Source organism: Athene noctua, chromosome 1 (genome assembly GCF_965140245.1).
Source record: "Athene noctua chromosome 1, bAthNoc1.hap1.1, whole genome shotgun sequence".
In the NCBI taxonomy this organism is placed as follows: domain Eukaryota; kingdom Metazoa; phylum Chordata; class Aves; order Strigiformes; family Strigidae; genus Athene; species Athene noctua.
Window position 1 is genome coordinate 36587407 of NC_134037.1, and position 18535 is coordinate 36605941.

The 18535-nt window shown below is 41.8% G+C and overlaps 1 protein-coding gene across 1 annotated transcript; it reads right to left on the bottom strand.

The window, feature by feature from the left end:
- Window positions 1-13056: 13056 nt before the first annotated feature.
- Window positions 13057-17137, bottom strand: COX7A2 (cytochrome c oxidase subunit 7A2). Its single transcript, XM_074895922.1, has 4 exons — window positions 17038-17137; window positions 15716-15805; window positions 14173-14257; window positions 13057-13273 (listed from the first exon to the last, which is right to left on the bottom strand). The coding sequence occupies exons 1-4, from the start codon at window positions 17053-17055 to the stop codon at window positions 13215-13217; spliced, it is 252 nt and encodes an 83-aa protein (XP_074752023.1). The 5' UTR covers window positions 17056-17137; the 3' UTR covers window positions 13057-13214.
- Window positions 17138-18535: the final 1398 nt, after the last annotated feature.

Consider the following 18535-nt stretch of genomic DNA (forward strand, 5'->3'; position numbering starts at 1 on the left):
ACTCGGAGCTGGCAAGAGCAAATAATTATTTGACTCCAAGGGCAGCAGAATTTCTTCCTTTAACTTTTTGTTCTAACCGTTCTAACCCTGCTCCTCCTAAGATCTTTTACATGTAAAATACACCAACGAATTGCATTTAGAGTGTGTGCTTCCACACATCACAGTAATTAAACAGGTTGGTTTTAATCAGCTCTGTTGCTATGTACATTCATAGTCTGAGTACATAATATGTGATGCAGAAGGCATTTCTGAAATGCATAAACATTTACTAACACTCTCCTATCCGCTTGTTTCTTAGACAAGTGTTAAACACATTAAGAACATACCCTCCAGCTCTGCAATTTTCTTTCCTAGATAAGCTGAATAAAGCGAAACAGTGACAAAGTTTAATTTTAAAAAATCAAGATTTGAAATAATATTTATTCTTTTAAAAATAATGACCATTTCTGGTGTAGGTATGTGATAATAAAATTGCTGGTAACCAGGAATTTCTTAGAAATTTTGAACGGGTTTTGGGTCTAGAATAATTCAAGCTACTTTGTGTTTCTGGCACCTTTTTTTGGCACCTTTTTTTTGTTTCCTCAGGCTGCATTGCCAGGGCAGAATAAAACAGGACGTTCTGCATTTCAGCACTGTAAACCTCGAATATGATTTCCGTGTGGATATCACACTAGATTTGGCCTCTGTGGCTTCCTGGAAGTTAGTTGCATCTGCTTTGCATATGAATACGGTAAATGCCTTATTCATATGTATCTGAGTATATGTTTTGCACAGAGGAAGAATTAAAGAACTGTCAACTCTTTGAACATTAAACAATAAATAGATTCAGCATTAAGTGTTGTTAGACAGGAAAAACTGTGCTGCTACCAGTGACTTACCTACATGACCCTGGAAGTACCTTGCTGGTGGGTCTATCACTGCAGCTATCACTACAGCATATCTAAATTAAACACTGTGGTAGTATGGTCATTTAGGAGGCCCATTTGTTCCTTACAAAACAAAGGACAGCCTTTCCTGTGTATTTTTTATTCTCTATTAAATCTGTCATAAAGCTAATATTGCACAGTATTATATCTACATCCCTAAAATGCAGAAGGACAAAATAAGGCAACCCACTTCCTCCGGGCCCTGCCTTCTCTGAGAGCCTTCCAGTCAGCAGCATGAGAAGAACTCGGTCTGGTGTTTATTTATTTGGATAATTTCATTTCAGAGATGGTATTCAGAGAGCAGTATTAGTCTGACCTCTCATAATGAGGACTGGCTTCTTAAATTAGCCATGTTCAGCAAGGACTGCTTCTATCTGAAATCTACTCATTTAATGGAACAGCTATGGAAGCAGCATCCCTGGAGAGTGTTACAGCCATAAAATAATTATCTACCTCACCAGGTATGTTTTCCTTAGCAACTGTTTATTTCTTTAATTTCTCTAACTGATTTTTCCCATCATGTAATGCTCTGAAAGTAAGATATTATTGTGATTCCAAATAAGTAGAACTGGAAAAGTAAATGAATCATTCAAAAGCAGAGGTATAAATAGAAAGGAACGGGGCTTTTAATACAATTTGGGCGTCTAACAAAAGCCATTTGTATTCAGTCATTTTTTTAAAAATATCAGATCTTTAATAATAAAATTGAAAAAAAAATAGATGGAACTAACTTATAGTCTCTTCCATATATATACAGAAACACAATTTATATTAAAACATTCCTAAACTAAGTTGGTTTGTTTCAGAGAAGCTGGTTCATTATTACACCACAGAATCCTGACCTATTCAGGAAACATTCCCCAGTGAAGCCAGTACAAATCTTGCTTGATTAAAGAGGACAAGAAAGTAAATTGAGGACAGTGACCCTGTATATTTGTCAGGTATCACATTATGTCTTAACATGACCGTCACAGCAATGGACTAGCCACAAAGACTTGTGGATGCAGGTCTAAGCACTCCTCCACACGACTGAGGGGTCCCCAATGAAAGAACAGTGATCCATTGAGAAAACACATAATTTTAAAAAATCAAAACACTTTTAAAATTCACTAGTCACTAGCTGCTACTTGCAGAACATTCTGATACAATGTTCTCTGAGTACCTAAATTGAATTCAGCCTATGATGAAAGGTTAAAAACCATGGGTTCCCCTACATTTGGTAACCCATCAATTGTTTCAGTGTAATTACTCCCTACAAAGAAGCACACAATATTAATCAGCGACAAAGTCTGAAATGGTGCAGTGCCAAGCTCTGAACAGGAACATTTTGCTAATTCGTCTTAGTACTTCTATATGAAAAAATATCAATATATATTGTGACAGAAGGGTCTGTGTAGGCAGTAGGTAGACTTATGGAGGAGTTAAGCTTGTGCCTGAATGGACACGTTATTCAAAGTTACTGAATGTTTAAGTTGCGGTAGCTAATGAGTGATCTGATCCCATTGTTGCAGGCAGTGGAGTAATTAATGACAGTGGGGGAATTTTAAGACCAAATACATTGTCATTAGGCCAATGGCTGATGCTGTCCTTATCTCCCCCACAGCCACAAAAGGAATTGAGTACGGAGGGATGATGCGATTCTCCTGACTGAGAAGCAGGTCGGAGGGAACCTTTCAAGGGGGAATACTCAGCTGCTGCTACGCCCTCTCCTGATACACATTTTTCCAAGAAGTTTTAGAGGATGTAAAGGTCAGCCCCAAACTTCCTGTCAGTTCAGCAGGACAAACATTCAAAAGCTTAAACACTCTGACAAGCGAATCTGATAATGAATGCATAGAACCATAGTAAATGGAAAAGATCCTGAGAGGTCATTTAGTTCATCCTCCATTGTTTAAAGTATGCCAGGGCTTCAAAGAGAAATCCTCCATACCATACTTAGTACTAACAGCATACTTTGGGGAGCTGTTTCCTAGTGGCTGACAATAGATAATGACTTGTTTTAGGTGAGTTGCATGTTCTCCATAGTTGGACTATGAGCACAGCAGTCAGAAATAAGTTGGATCGACAGAGTAAAAGTCTCCTTTGAAGTGAAAGGAAAAGTTATTTAGGAAAAACTAAACCAAACCAAACCAAACAACTACACCAGAGAAGTCTGTATGTTTGTATGATTCCATGAAAATAGTCTCAGTTTAGTATGAAAAAATAATTGTTTGATTAACTGGCAACTCTGCAAATTCTCAGCCTGAGATCAAAGAACCACAACTGGGAGCTTCCTTCCTGCATGTGACTGCCAGAGGTACAGACCCCACCAGTCTTGCTAAAAACCTTTTGCTGTTAAAGTATGTCTGCTCTTGACAGTCATGTAATTTTTTGAACATTTCTAAACTTTAGGGGAGATGGACGCCATGGTCGTCATCATCCCTGGCTCTCCTCACCTTCAGCGCCTGATACCCAGACTGGCAGGTTGTGGAATTCACCACAGCTCTTTCTTCTCCAAAAGAAAGGGCACAAGAGGCAAAACTTGGGCCAGGATATGGCCAAGGAATACACCAGGCCTGAGGAGCTGGAAAGCACAGGTTATATATGCTACCATGAGACCTATGGGGCTCTTATCTGCATGTCACCTATCACAGGTGTTGACAGACACATGGAAATTCTGAGGTTTGGGGGAAAAAAGAGTCAGGCAAGAGCTTAGTTTGCAGGCATTAAAAGCACTGCCTAGGTATCACCTCTCAGGACGTTTGTGAACTCCACATGAGCTAACTTTAAAAAGTAAATTTGTTTCTTTTTCACAAGTCATAATTGGCTAGTGACTAAGGGGAAAATACATGGAGCAAAACAATGCAAATTTAAATCAGCATTTCTTAATGCAGCCTTGTGGCTACTTCCCAATATGTTGAATGCTGACAGTTCCAAATACCAGAATTTAAGATTTATTTGGGTTATAAATAGATGTTGCCCTGTGCTTCAGTATCAGAAGCACTCTGTTGTGTAAACAGAAAACTACTGGGTTTTGTTTCTGCTTTTAAAGGTTACTTAAAAGCTCCTACCCACTCTTTGCTGACAGTCTTTTTCAAGGAGTTCAGCGTCTCTCTTGTGAATCAACACCTCTACAGCCTTCAGAGAGGCTTCACAGGAAGCTGTTAAAATGTCTCTTCTCATATGCCCTTTCCCCCACTCTATTGGATGCTTTCCAGCTGCCCTCACTAATCTGTTAGTTTTTAGCAACCCCAGTTTATTGAACACGTCTTGGTTTTGGCGTTGTCCTGATTTCTGCTATAACACACTCTTCTCTGGAGAAATATGTTTGCTACTAGCTCCAGTGTCTCTTCTTTGTTTTACGAATAAAATAAAATAAAATATATATTTTTAAGAGGTTTTTTTTTAAAAAAAAATCATCTGCTTTGGATTTTTAAACAAATGATTTTTTTACAGACAAATTACACTCTGAAACACCACCCAAGTCCTTTCTATCATTTGCTATTACATTTTCTAGAGCATAAATGTTCAGCTGGTAAATCTGAGCTGTTGCTCCTTTTACCCTCTGCCCAGTGCTCTTTGAAATTTGGGTGAAGTGCTATTTAAGGCACATCACAACATGGGGCTTTACTACATCATGATCTTCTTCCCCAGTTATGAACAGCAGCAGCTGCAAGATGAGGTCCCTTTCTTTATGCTGGGAGTAGCTGTTGGGACCTTATTTTCTAATAAAAACTACAGAATCTTCTCTAACCCCTCAAGAAGCCAAGAAAGCAGATGGGGGTTGTGGTCCTTGACACATGACCCACCATCGCATCTTTACTGCTTGAGAACATCAGCTGTGCCCACTGCTCTGTCCTGCATGGTCACCTCAGGTGGCATTTGACTATGTGTTAAGATACGTTTAGGTGCCTGCATGTGATCCCAGCATCTAAACTTCTGCAGTGGGTGATGAAGATGTAGTTAACAAACTCAGCAGTGCCTGAGCAATTTGGCCACCCACTGTTCACGGGACTTGGCTCAGCCCCTTCAACATTGCGATCTAGAGCCATTTGAGTGCCCTACAGCATCTGAGACCTCTTATGGAGCGGCTAGCTACAGCCCAGGACACATAGATGCTGCACATCTCCAACTGTACTAGACCACTCAGGAGGCAGAGTCGAGCGCCCAGTGCTGTTTTGGGTGCCACAGGCATCTGCTAGGCCCCCAGCTGCTATAACACAAGTGTGCGAGTCTCCTGCAGGTCCTCTGTTGTATTTGCCAGCCTGAAGCAAATGCCTCACATATAGCCTGAGATAGTGCTAGACACTCAAGTTTAGGCAACTGGATTGAGCGCTTTTAATCTCTGGTATTTTTGCCAGCCAAGTCCTCTGCTGATGCTAAACATAGTCTGGCATGTAAACACCTATATACTGGGAACCAACAAATGTGCCTGATGTTGATCAAAAGATGTCTAGATGGTAGAGATTTCCAGTCTCTACCCCTCTGCTTTTGGATCTCAGACCTAGAGAGGTAAAGATTGTAACAGAGGTTCCTGCCTAACTCTGTAAAATACATCACAAGAAGCTTTTACAGCCTAGCCCTCCAGTTGATGTCTCTCCCACAACACTCAATTTTTTGTGACTTCCTTTCAGAAACTGCATTTACACCCCACAATTAATTAAGCTGGGGTAACCTAAAGTTGTGATTCCCCTCTTATCGTCCCATAAATCTGGCCATACATTGCAGTACTACTTCCAGAAATAATCTTTTCTTCTTGTTTTTGTTGTTCTTGTAAGATATTTTTTCTCTTTGTTTTTAATAGAAGAGAATTTCTTGGTATTGCTCTTCTAAAAAATCAGTCTTATTTATGTGAATGTCTGAGTATGGATTTCAGAGTCTAAGTTTAGGCCCTTATTTCTGAAAATCTCAGCCAGTCTCTACCATCTTGGCATGTTGTTCCCAGTGCAATGCTCCACACATAGCACATATTAGCACACCACCACTATATTTAGCAAAATGTGCCCTACTGCTCCTAAGAGATGACTGAATAAACCTTGATAACAAAGCTGGCCTGGCTCCTTTGGGACTTGTAACTTACCACTGAGCAACAGAGATCATTAAAATGTTTTAATTATATAATTTCCTTTTGCATAGTGTTATAATAGATAAGATTGCATGTGTGTGTCAGCCTTTCCATTATAAACTTCAGGTCCCAGGGCATTAGTCATCCAGAGTAAGTGTTCATGTTGAGATGAAACAGTGTGGAGCCATTCTGATATTAAATAAATATCTATAACTCAATTAGTTAAAGAGCACATTCATAGCTTAAAGGTCCTGATGGAATCACAAGCTCCTCCTTGCACCCCTGCAGGAACAGAAGCTTCCCACAGTTATTGGGAACAAACTGTCTCATCAGGTGAGACAAGTTCTAGCAGCACTGAATCTCCCTCTCTCCCATTTATTCCAAAATGCATCTCTGAAATATCTATGCATAATGTTATGGTCACACTGATGAGAATGATACCAGGAGATTTGCGTAGAAACTCAAAGGAATCTTAATTTGGGACTAAGAACATTTTTCGCAGATCACATACTGCAGGTCCTGTGCAGCCCAGATTTCTTGGTTAAAGGGGGAAAACTTCTGTGGAAAAAGATAGATACCCATCTACAAGTATTTACATTTTTTGCTGTTGTTTCAGGTATCGTTAAAACTGGACAAACATGTGTCTCTTTTGGCCCTGAGAAGTCCACTACAAATTTTTTAACCCAAATAAATTGAGACAGTTCAAGTTGTTTCTGGATCCTTGTGGCAGCTGAAACACTGTTGGATTAGCCTATATAGAGTATCTCAATTGAACACTTTACTGTTCTTTTCAAGGAAAACATTCTGCTGCTGCTCCTGGTGAAATCACAGGGAACTGCATCTCAAGGTGAGCTTCATAGACAGCCTCAAGAAGACAAATGTTGCTGAATACAACTCTAATCGTAAGGATACCATTTCATTAGACTGACATATCACAAGACACTCTACTCATTTTCCACCTCTGTTAGCAGTCAAATGCGTGTTGTTCATAGAGAGAGAGCGCACCTATGCTGCACTATGCTTTTAAAGCAATACTCTGACCATGTTCATTTCATACTTAGTTTGTAACTATGGTATTTAGGAAGCCTTAATTTGCATAACTCTAAACCTCCAAGCCTCCTGTGGTCTTTTCTATTGTAGTTCCTTCCACGTTCTGGTGTACATAAACCTTAAACATTGCTGGATCTTACCAGATCATCCCTTTCCAATTATTTCCATGCCCACCAGACAGTATCTTGCCTTTTCTGTGGCCAGAAAAGACACAGCAAGACAAGGGACGTTTTCACCAATGAAAATGCCCTGGTAACGCAACAATAAAACAATCAAATACTGGGAAGGGAGAGGAAAGATAACTACATGCACTGCATAAACCAGACAGAGGAGGGACGCTTCAGAAAGTTCGGATTGGGAACTCAAAGAAACACATTGGCAAAGGACAAATTAAGCCCTCTGGCAGTTTTCTGTAGGGCATAGCAGGCTGTATGTAATGGGAGTGAATATTTTGTGAGCTGAGTGAACTGTATACAGATACCAATATTTCCCAAGGAGATAAAACTGGGACTGCCCAACTGCGGACTCAGTGGGATAACACCCTTCTCTCAAGTACCTCCCCAGACCCTGTGAGTGAATTTGGCTCGTCACAACATTTATAAACAGGAACTCCAGCCAATTACTGGGGTTTTTTTGTGAGGATGCATCTTTCTGAGAAAATAGATACAATCGTGCTTTAGCTTTACATGTGTTTCAGGGAAGCCTGTGATCAGTTAGTCTAATAGAAAATCTGTGAACAATAAGAGCAACTCTTGAAAAATATTGGGACAAGACCAAAACATATATCACACTGCCCACCAAGTTTGAAGACTTGAATACTCACATTCAGAAAAAGTACAGTACAGGCAAGAGATTCTCCTCAGACTGTGTTTATGGACAAGCCATTACTTTTACAGCAGAATTGACTGAGAAAAATAAGTGGAAAGGCTCAAGCAAGTTAGACTAGGGAAGGTGGTGTTGTTATTAAAGAGAACTTCCTTTAAAAAATAAGCGCACAAGCACGCATATGAAAAGATACGTTGGTTCTGACTTACTCATCCCCTAGATACCTTATTTAGGGTCAAGTCAGGTTAATCAGATTGATTTTGTATTTGAAAGTCTGATTCACTCTAGCAAGTATGAAGGTCAACCTCCAGCTCTTCTGATATGTAAGAGAATAGGGAAAGAATGGGAGAATAAGGAAAGACAGCTTAATACAAAAGATGCCAAAAAAAATTCATCATGTTTTCATACAGTTCAGAGTAGTGATAGCCAAGGTGAACAACATTAGAAAAGTGTTATTTTTACTCTGGGCTGCTGAGAAAGAAAAAAACCTACAAATAAAATCATGCACTTAAGAGATCTCTCTAGTGTTTTAATTTCTGAGAGTTTCTGAACTTTTTTCATGCTATCTTTTAGGAAGCCAATGCTATGACAGTGTGTATTATTAGTCCTCAGACTTCTACTGAGGAAATTTTTGTGTGCGTCAGGCTAATTGGATCTACACATATATTCAGCAGCCAAGAAAATGTAGCCCAGGGCACAGTTCTAAGAGTAGATAGTTCTGAGCTACCTTCCCAATGGAGAAAGTAAAACATGGTCTGTACATCTGGAGTCTCAGAAAGGATTTGTAACCTAGAACTGCAATACTGAGGATCTAATTTTTGCCTGTTTCATCTATCTGATTATTACTTGAATAGTCATTTCTCTTACAGTAGGACAAACTTTTTTTTTATTCTGCCACAGCTAGCATGCTACTAAGCTTTCCTTTTTTTAACCTTAAAACCATACAAGTTTAAAAGCTTAGATAATGAAAAATAGGGTGGCAAGGGAAGTGGAAGAGATGGAGTACTCATTGCCTATCTAGCAGAATGTTTTGGGGGTGACATTTAGAACTCACTGGAAGCCAGGACAGTATTCCCGTGTCCTCAGCTCCCAGAGGCTTTCCCATCCCTTAAAGCAAAATATTAAAAAAATCATAGCTACCATTTCTAATAACAATAACTGAAAAATAAATTTTACATGAACCTGAAATAGAAAAATAAACTTTACATTAAACCTCTTTTGAGGAGAGCTACTATGTGTTTTGCCTAAACACAACCAAAAGTAGGACTGCAGTTACATAGCAATGTTGTACATCAGTATAATACCTAATGAGAAAATATTGATTTAAGGATGGTAATTAAGCACTACAGTAACAGAATCAGACAAGAAAAACACACAATTTGAGTGGGTTAACTGCCAGCAGTCCATGACTTCATATTACCATTTTATTTTTTAAATCATTTTTTCACATTAGCAAGGAGTAACAGATGTTGCTTTTCTTCTTCTCATGTAATAACCATAGGAGACTGAAGGTAAGGGCTTCAGATATTTCCAAACACTTTCCATTAATTTTAGCCCTAGAGAAGATGTGTCACTCTCTTTTTGCATTTTCCTAGAGAAAGGCAGTATAGCAGTATAGGCACCTGGTTTGCACCTTCTGGCAGCTTGTGATGTGGACATGCCTGCAACAAATTACACATGACTGAACAGCAGACAGGAATTTCCCTGTTAGCCTTGTAATGCAGTCCCAGAATATGGTGATGAGCAGATGACCATGGGTCTTGTTTGGTTTCATCCTTCAACTGCCCCTGCAGCAAAAAAAAAATCCAGAAGTGCCAGAAGACCCACAGCTTGCACACACCACCCCACACACGCCCAGCAGCAGCACGGCATGGCCCTGGCAATGCCAGCCTGCCTCTAGCTGCAAGCTCCAGGGACACATTTGGGGGTTACTAGACACCTCTACCAGAACATTTTTTTTTTTGTCATTTGCTACTCATTTAAATAACACTTCAAGGCTCTGTCTATAAATTTCTGTGGTGAATGTTTTTCCTAGCTTGCATTTACCCTACATACTCTCTGACCAGGGAGTAGGCAGCACCGCTCACAAGCTGCAGCCATTCCAGAGACAGCGGACTCCGAGATGCAGTTGATTGGGAGAACAGGAACGGCTGCACGTTCTGCTTTGGCTGCACACAGAAATACACATTTACCACCTAGTTCATCACAGAATTTTTATAATTTAGACTATTTAAACCATTGTCCTCCTTTCCATATTCTTCGTAATTCCTGCAGGCAGGAGAGGATGCGGGCTTTTTAAAGATTTTGATCTTTTCATTATGCTGCCTTCCAGATACCCACCACTTGGTCCACATCTTGGTAGGAACTCCGGGCACATGGGAGAAGCAGAAACCTTACCAGTGTTGTAGAGAGCAGACCCATTCCTTCACATGCTGTGAACCATGTATGTTCACTGTGCTGTGAAGTTTCTCTTCCTTGTCAATGTTCATCTCAAGATAAGCTGTACCCCATTTCCCAAAGCCCCTTTCGAGATATTCATCCAAGCAGTTGTTACTCTTGTAGTCATGCAGTTGGCCAAACGCACCTATGCAGAGACACTACCATCAAGGGGTATTCCCCAACCGTCCTTTTTTAAGACTTTAAAAAAGACAATGTACTAGAAAGTTCTCAGTACACTGGCCCTTTTCTTCCAGTTTGCCTCAAGTTTAACAAGCATACTGGTTCTCCAGGATAGCAATGAAAAATTCTAAACAAACTTACTCCACAAGAGGCTTAAAATAGTACTGTAGTGGGAAGCTAGATGTTTGTGCATATTTTCACATTTTGGAAGAGCCAGTGTTTCCTTGTGAAGAGAAACAAAAGGATTAATTTGATGGCATTTTTTTTTAGAAGCTGTTTTTTTACAGCCAACACCAGACTATCAGCATAATAATCCACAAGTATCAATTTGACAGACAGGCTACAAAGGCACAAATTGTGTAAGGAACATAAAACCTAACTAGGGATGCAGAGCTACCACTGGTTCCCAGAGGTGTTCTTCCCCAGTAATTGCAGTAGTCATCCTAGTAAGAGGCATCAGGGGAGCTTACAAGTGATTCTCATACTCACTGGCAAATGCTTCCCAGAAGCAGTTTTCATAGAGCAGGCATTTTCCCTGACAGCACTAGCTACCTCAGATACAAGGTTTATTCCTAAATACATGATAGCAGCTAATAGTTATTACTGGGTATCCCCACACAATTCTAAACCACAATCAATTTTTTCTCCACTCAAGACAACAATGGATCTCCAGTTGCATTTGTGGTTGTCAGTGTCATACCAAGCTGATAAACACCACCTCAGCCACCGAAAGAAGACAGCTTCAGAAAGGATCACGATCAAATCATTATCTGTCAGCCCTCTGTTGTGCCTGTACCTACGCAGAGAGCTGTCACACAGTTCTGCTGGGGAAACAGAACAGGTGAGCACTCCTCAACCATGCTATTGCTAAGGCATATAACCTAGCTTAAGGCACATGGTTCAAATTGCTGCCAGAAAGTTTGGAGCAACCCAGTAGAAATTACACTGGAGCAGAGCAGACAGCTCTCTCAGAAACCACACTGCTGACTGAACTTTAGAAGCGGCAGCTACTGACACCCTGGCACAGAAGAGTCGCAGCAACCTAACTCAGCCATGCCTACAGATTTTGCCTCATTTTCTGTGAGCAGTCTTAACATGACATTGAAAGATAACCCCTTTAAATTTGTAAAATTCATGATCACCTAGATGGAAGCAGTCAAGTGCCCCTGTGGCTGCCTTTAGAGCTGTTGTAGGAACGCTTTAAACACATGTATTCCTGTTTCCCAGAACAGGAAAGACACCCTTCAGAGAAAGAACAGCAAAACCCTGGAGCAAGTTGCAGAGAGGCTGCAGAACCTCTCTGCTTGGAGATACTCCTCACGTGACCGTTCAAGACCCTGGTCAACCTAACATAGCTCCGCAGCGGCACTGCTCTAAGCAGATTGGTCTAATTGACCTTCAGAGGTCCCTCCCAACCTGAATTATGCTACAATTGTTCGAAACCTAATCCACTTAACCTGGTGTATACCTGTGACCTAGATCTGCTCCTACCCTACAGACATGGGGCAGTCCTATTCTCAAACTACAGAAGAGTACAATTCATAGACAGAGTTGTCTCTAAGCATTTAGCCTATCCTCAAAGTTAGAGCGAGCTGGAGAAATTCTTCCAAAAGCGCATTAAAAATTGACAAAAATTGTAAGACTTTGAAGCTTTTACAAGCACTGCCTTAAATATCTTCAGTATCTCTGGCTTGATAGGGTTGAGTTCAGCCTAGATCGAACCAGCAATCTAATTAACAGTCACTAGAGAAATTCTAGCAGTGCACTAGTACAGTTAGTATTTATGTTTACTGTGCCCCTCCTCCACTGTACTATTTGCTCTAGAACACCCTCAAATTTGCCAATAAACTTTTCTTCTTATTTTATGCTAGAGAACTGATAGCTTTATTTACTCTAATGACTAAGAACAAGCTGGCTTTAACCACCTGAAACATGAAGCAATGTTGGAAGACTAAGTCTTAATCATGATGAACACACATATGTTGACTTCATGGGCAGCAAGATAAATACACAACCACTCATTAATCATATTCACATGCTTAGAAATCTTCATTCTTTGCAGGAAGTACAATGTTCCATTAAGCTGTAACAGAGAAAAGCCACTGGAAAAGAAAAAAATCTATTATATGAAGGTGCCAAGTTCAAATGAGACTACTTCTAAGTCCCTGCAGTTGCAGAGGACAGTGTTATCACCTCTACATAGTAAAATCTGTCACCTTTGGATGGTGATCAGGAATCAGATTCCTCTATTTGTAGATGTATTACAGTCAACTTCCAGCAGCTGACAGAAAAGATACAATATAATCAAGTCCTCAACATTGATTTTCACACAGGTTTAATCTAATCATTTATTACAAGGTTAATTTGCTTCACTAAAGCAAGAAAGGAAATTCCTATACCAAAGACAAGATATCATTTTCTCATAGGGATTCAGAGCTCTTCAACTCATCTTTGAAGTATTAACATAAACCGCATATAAAGAAAAGAGGTTCACCGTTCAAAGATTTGCATACTGATCAACGCAATGTACATTTACTGGAAGTAAAAAGCACTCCAATGTAGAACACACAATACAGTCCAGACCACCACAACACAACATAAAAACTGCTTTATTGATTGCAGTTAACATGTTACAATTAAATTATGATTCCAAGCATTAAGCCAGCTGCTTCTAGTAAGCATAAGCTGCCATTGTAGTCACATGGAATTGGACGAAGAGATGCTAGTCACTGAGGCACCCTGAACTGGAATCATTTCTGCTTCTTGGGCATTGAAGCAACATATAGCTCATAAATAACATAGGCTGTTCCTGAATTAAGAGACAGAAAAGATATTTTCAGAATAGCAAACAGAATTCCTTTCAAGTCAGATTTCCTTTCCCAGCTTGTTCCAGAAGAAATACTGACAACAAGCAGCTGCAATTCAGACACAACACATTTCCATAGCCACATTTCAATGATTTTTTTTTTTTTTGGCAATTCATATTTTAGAGAAAAAACATAATTCTTAAATACTTCTTCAGAGACTGCATACAAATAAAGAATCGGGGAAAAAAAAAAAAAAAGGGGGGGGGGGGGGGGGAGAAGCATGTCTGTGGAACCTTCACAGATGACCATAAAGTAATGGCTACTCATTCTTAAAGTTACTGAACTGAAAATCCATTAGATTAACATATTTAAGATAGAGGCTATTACAAAACTACATAACATGCAATGTAAAGGTTAAAAATATACAGTATCATAAAGTTTGGATATATTCTGCTCATATGCAGAGGATGAGAAACCTCAGCACATCAAGTATCACCTAGCACTAAAAACAGTCAGGCTAATAAGAAAACTAGTGTATATATATGTGCTGTAATTACATTTTAGTGCTTTTCAGAATAAGCTTTCTAAATAGTTCTACTTTTGTATCATCATACTTGAATTCTGAAGGAGTATTCAGTTCACAGTACTATTAGCCAGGGAAAAAAAAATGTCATCTGAAAAGCTAAACTTGAGAAAACACAAATAAATACATAGTCTGTCCATTTTTTTTCCCCCTCTCTATATGCATTTTGCATGTTCTAAAGAAGAGACTACAGGAACTGCCTAACTAATTTACAGAGGAAACACTGGTCATGTTGGAGACTGTACCAAAGAAAAAGTATTTTAATATCAGCATGTTGGAAATTGTACCAAAGCATAAATGTTTTAGTAGTAGCCTTACCAAAAACCGTAAGACCCATGGTGACTCTATACAACACAGCATCCATTAGACCACCTTTAAGATGCACTGGGATGCCATTATCCTCCTAATGGAAACAAGTGACAAAAAGAAACTATATAAGGACAGTTTTTGCAATACCGTGTTAATATAACTAAAATTACCCAGAACAAGAATTACCTCCCCGAATTATCTTCCCAACTCCCCCAAAACACTGAACCTTATTTAGATTCCACTTTGTCTTTCATGCTTTCACTCTGTTATCAGGTGATCGCTCACTAGGGAAGTACAGTAAATGATGTATACGTTCATTTCTAAGGCAGTGATTGGCAGATGCCTAAACACCTCTGACACCAGTTGCCAGCCCCCTCAGGTGCACAGGTTATGATGACCAGCCCTTGAAACTTCCCATCTGTCTCCAGTACAGTTAATCCCTGCTTAAGGAGTGACAAGGGGAGGAGCCTCTACTGTAACCTGGTGTCATACAGGAAATTAGTTTGCTCCACCCGAAGTAGAACTCCTAGACACCAGATCCACATGATCTTTACCCCTGCCAGCAAGTTCATGCTGCTCTGGAATTCAAGCTGGCTTCCAGTGCTGGTGACCCACAACACAGCCCAGCTTAACTTGCTGCCCCACAGGAAAGGCAAGGGAAGAGGAAAAAATACGCCCAGAGATCTCTGCCAGCAGACACAGAACCTCTGACCTCACCCATCACCAATATCCCACCACCCCTTGGCTGGCAAGAAACACTGTGCTCCTTCAGCACTGTCCCAACAAGACTGGCTTTCTCTTTCAGGGGAAAGGAAAGCAACAAGACAGAAAAACTATTAAACTGGAGCTTCTAAGATATTTTTCCCCTTTCACACTGCTGAAGCCCAGTCTAGTCTATTCTCAATAGAAAGCTACTGCTCCAGGTTACATCTCACAGCTGGGAGTATGCTCTGAAGTATCCACTGCTTTGGCACTTGAAGACACTACTTCTCACTCAGTAGCCCCATCAATCAGGAAGAGAGTAATTCAAAATGATTTTTAAAGATTCAGTAATTTTCTAGGAGTGAATCCAACCCCTTAAGAACTTCACTGTTTTCAAAACTGATATGTACAGTAACACCACATTGTCATTAAGAATTATGGGGCTCATCTGTGAGCTATAGATATAGCTGTAAGATTGCAGGTTTAACTTTACACTGTACTTCTGTCCTCTCATTTGCTGTTTTTCTCTGTTCATTCTTAGGACATACTCCCCCATCTCATTTCAGAGTACTTTATCTTTGTACAGTACCTACTATTCATACAAAACTAGGGTATAAATCATTTTACTGGGTAAAAAACCTAAAGTGTCAGCAAGTCAAGTATGCATGTACAAATACTCTTAATCTCTGTAGAAAATAACTGCTGATTTCAAACACTGTAGTCATACAACTGATTTCAAGAGCTCACCTCAGATGTGAAGAGGACTTTCACCAGTTCTTTAGAAACAAAACGTATGCAACTATGATATCTAAAACCTCATTATATTCTACAGTCAGTGCTCACACAATACCTGAAAAAGCTTCTGCTTCTCAGGAACTCTATTTTCAAGCTGCCTGCGTGAAGCAGTACTTATGGTCCTCTGGGAAATTTGGCGAAGACCCTGAAATAAATGATAAACAGTGGTTTAAAAACTGTTACATTTTTCAGCTATATCTACATTGGTAGAAATAGGTTCTTTTAAAAATAAGACAGAAGTAGAAGGGACAGAAAGAAAAGAAAGTCTTTAAAATAAACAAGCAAACCAACCAAACTTCACCAAAACTCACTGGTTTTGAATTCAGTCAGTCTTTCACCACACTACATAAAGTACTGATTAACTAGTTACCTATAAAGGAAAATTCAGGAAAATTACTTTCAGTAAGATAAAACAGATACGAACAGATAACCTCCACAATTAGCATCCTTTTGGGGGAAACCTCAACCTCTGCCCCTTAGATCTCAGTTTTAGGCACCATTTGCTGCATCTGACTCTAACGATGGGGATAATAATATTTAAGACAAACATGTCTGTGCAGACAAGGATCTTCTGTCATAGCCGCAGTTCACCTGCTAGCCACCAGCACAGGAGTTAACCTTCACAATGCTCAAGAAGTTACCCCACATCCACACAAACACAGAGTTTAAAGACACCCTGCTGCACCCTAAGCTCGAATGTTTTCATAGTCAGATCATACAGGTGCTCGTTAGCACAAGCCAGGCCACCAAAACCAACGATCTATAATTCTTCTGATGGCTCAAACTCTGCCTTCGCTAACATGTCAATTCTCAAAGTTAAAAGCCAGCTGTACCTCTAAACCACCAGCAGTCTCCTTCAAAAAACACTGGTAACACTGATCCTTCCCCACGAGATTACCACCACTAAAAAAGCAACTACGGGGAAGACATCCAGATGAGGCTGGTTATAAGCAATAAAACAACACGCGTCCTCCCCACCCCAAATAAACACACTACAAAATTTACCTCCTTAGAGACGGACTACGCGTACCCTATACCCGCTGACCCAACTGCCATCCCTTCCAGTACCTAAAGCTCAGCACTAGGTGGAGCGAGTGGGCTTGGACCTGAATGTAACACTTCCCCCGCGCCTCAGCAGCTCCTTCCGCAGCACCCCGCGTTAGCGCGGCCAGCAGGGCGGTCACCGGGCGGTCGAGTCCCGCCGCCCGGGAGGGCGCCAACAGCCCCCGAGGGAGCCCACACACCCCCCGCCCTGCCGCGCCCGGCCCGGCTGCCCGCGCCGCGCCACGCCGGCAGCAGCAGCCCCGCGGCGGGCTGACAGAGCGCTGGCCGCGGCGGCATCGGGCGGCTCTCCCCGGCCCAGCCCCGCGGCCTCACCAGCAGGTTCCGCCACATCGCGGCTCTTGGTCCCGTCACCTCCCGCCGGCAACAAGGGCAGCGGAAGCGGAAGCAGCTCCCCGGCCCGGCCCACCGGTGGTGCCACAGAGGCCGCCCCGCGGCGCGGCCAGAGCGCCGCCGCAGAGCCTACAGCGCCGCCCCGCCCCGCCGGCCGCCTCAGTCCTCCCGGCAGCGGGAGGTGCATCGGGGGAAGATGGCGGCGCCGGGCCCGCTGCCGCGCAGGGCACGGGGCAGGAGATCGCCCCGGCTGGGTCCAGGCCGGTCTGAGAAGGGCTGTCCCCCGCCTCACACCCCCACGACGATCTGTCCCCAGTAAAATAACGACGGCGGGCGGCGCCGCAGCGCAGCAGGGTCCCGGCCCTGAGGTGGGGGAGGCAGCGGGAGGGGGCAGCCACGGCAGGAGCCGTCAGCGGGGAGGCGGCAGCCCAGTCCCGCGCAGCACGGGTCGTGTTCGATGTTTGCTCCGATGGGATGTTTGTCCGGGGTTGGGGCCCGGGAACCCGGGATGAGCCCCACGACACCGAGAGTGGGGTAGGAAAGCGAGTCGGGAGCAGTAACGGCTCCGGCAAGTACTGAGCAGTAACCAGCGGCAGCCGGGCGGGGGGTCAAGCCAGGGGCTTTGACTTTCTCCACGCCGTGCAGCACAGAGTGGAGAACATTGCTGCCACAGGATCCTGTGGCTGCCAGTCACTTGCCAGCCTTCAAAGGGCACTCGAGCAAATCCATGAAACATCCCTCAGAGCTGCAGCGCAGATTGTAAAATCACCTTTGATTAAAAAGTTTCAGATGTGCAGAAGGCTGGAAGCGTGTCCCCAGTGAGTACCACCATGGGCTGCTTCTGTTCATACGGGCTCCCTGGACATCGCGTTCAGCCAAAAAACAACTAAAACATGCACCTGCCCGCTGCCTCAAACTCCATTAGCAGCAGGGATACTAAGTACTCTGCATGTGAAAAAAAAAACCCACAACTTCAGTTTCATATTTCACAATGTATAAATACAGACAGTGAAGTAATGACAGATTTGTATGAAATGCAGGCCTACTCGCTTCTAAAGGAAGAATCTATTTGCCCTTCAAGAAGGTGCTCTGAGAAGCCTGTGTTTTTTCTGCATTGCAGATCTAACCCCATAACTGCATCTTCTGGTGCTTCAACCTTAGGCTGAAAGACAACGCTATCAGGAACACTATTTCCTGTCTTTGCTGTAGTTGCAGTACACTCAGCTTTTGGCAGTACACTGCTTTTGCACTGGTGCCAAACCTCACAATGAATAATGTGTGTCAAACACAGCAAATTAGTGCTCAATCTAGTATGGAAATAACAAGGATCTTAAAGCACAGCACTTCTCAAACTGATGAGCTGCCCCAAGAAAAAAAAAAAAAAACACAATAAAAAAAAACCCAAAAAATAAAAACACAAAAGATGAAGTATTTATAGGTATAGTCTTAGCTGAGTAAATATTAAAAATACCATTTAGAA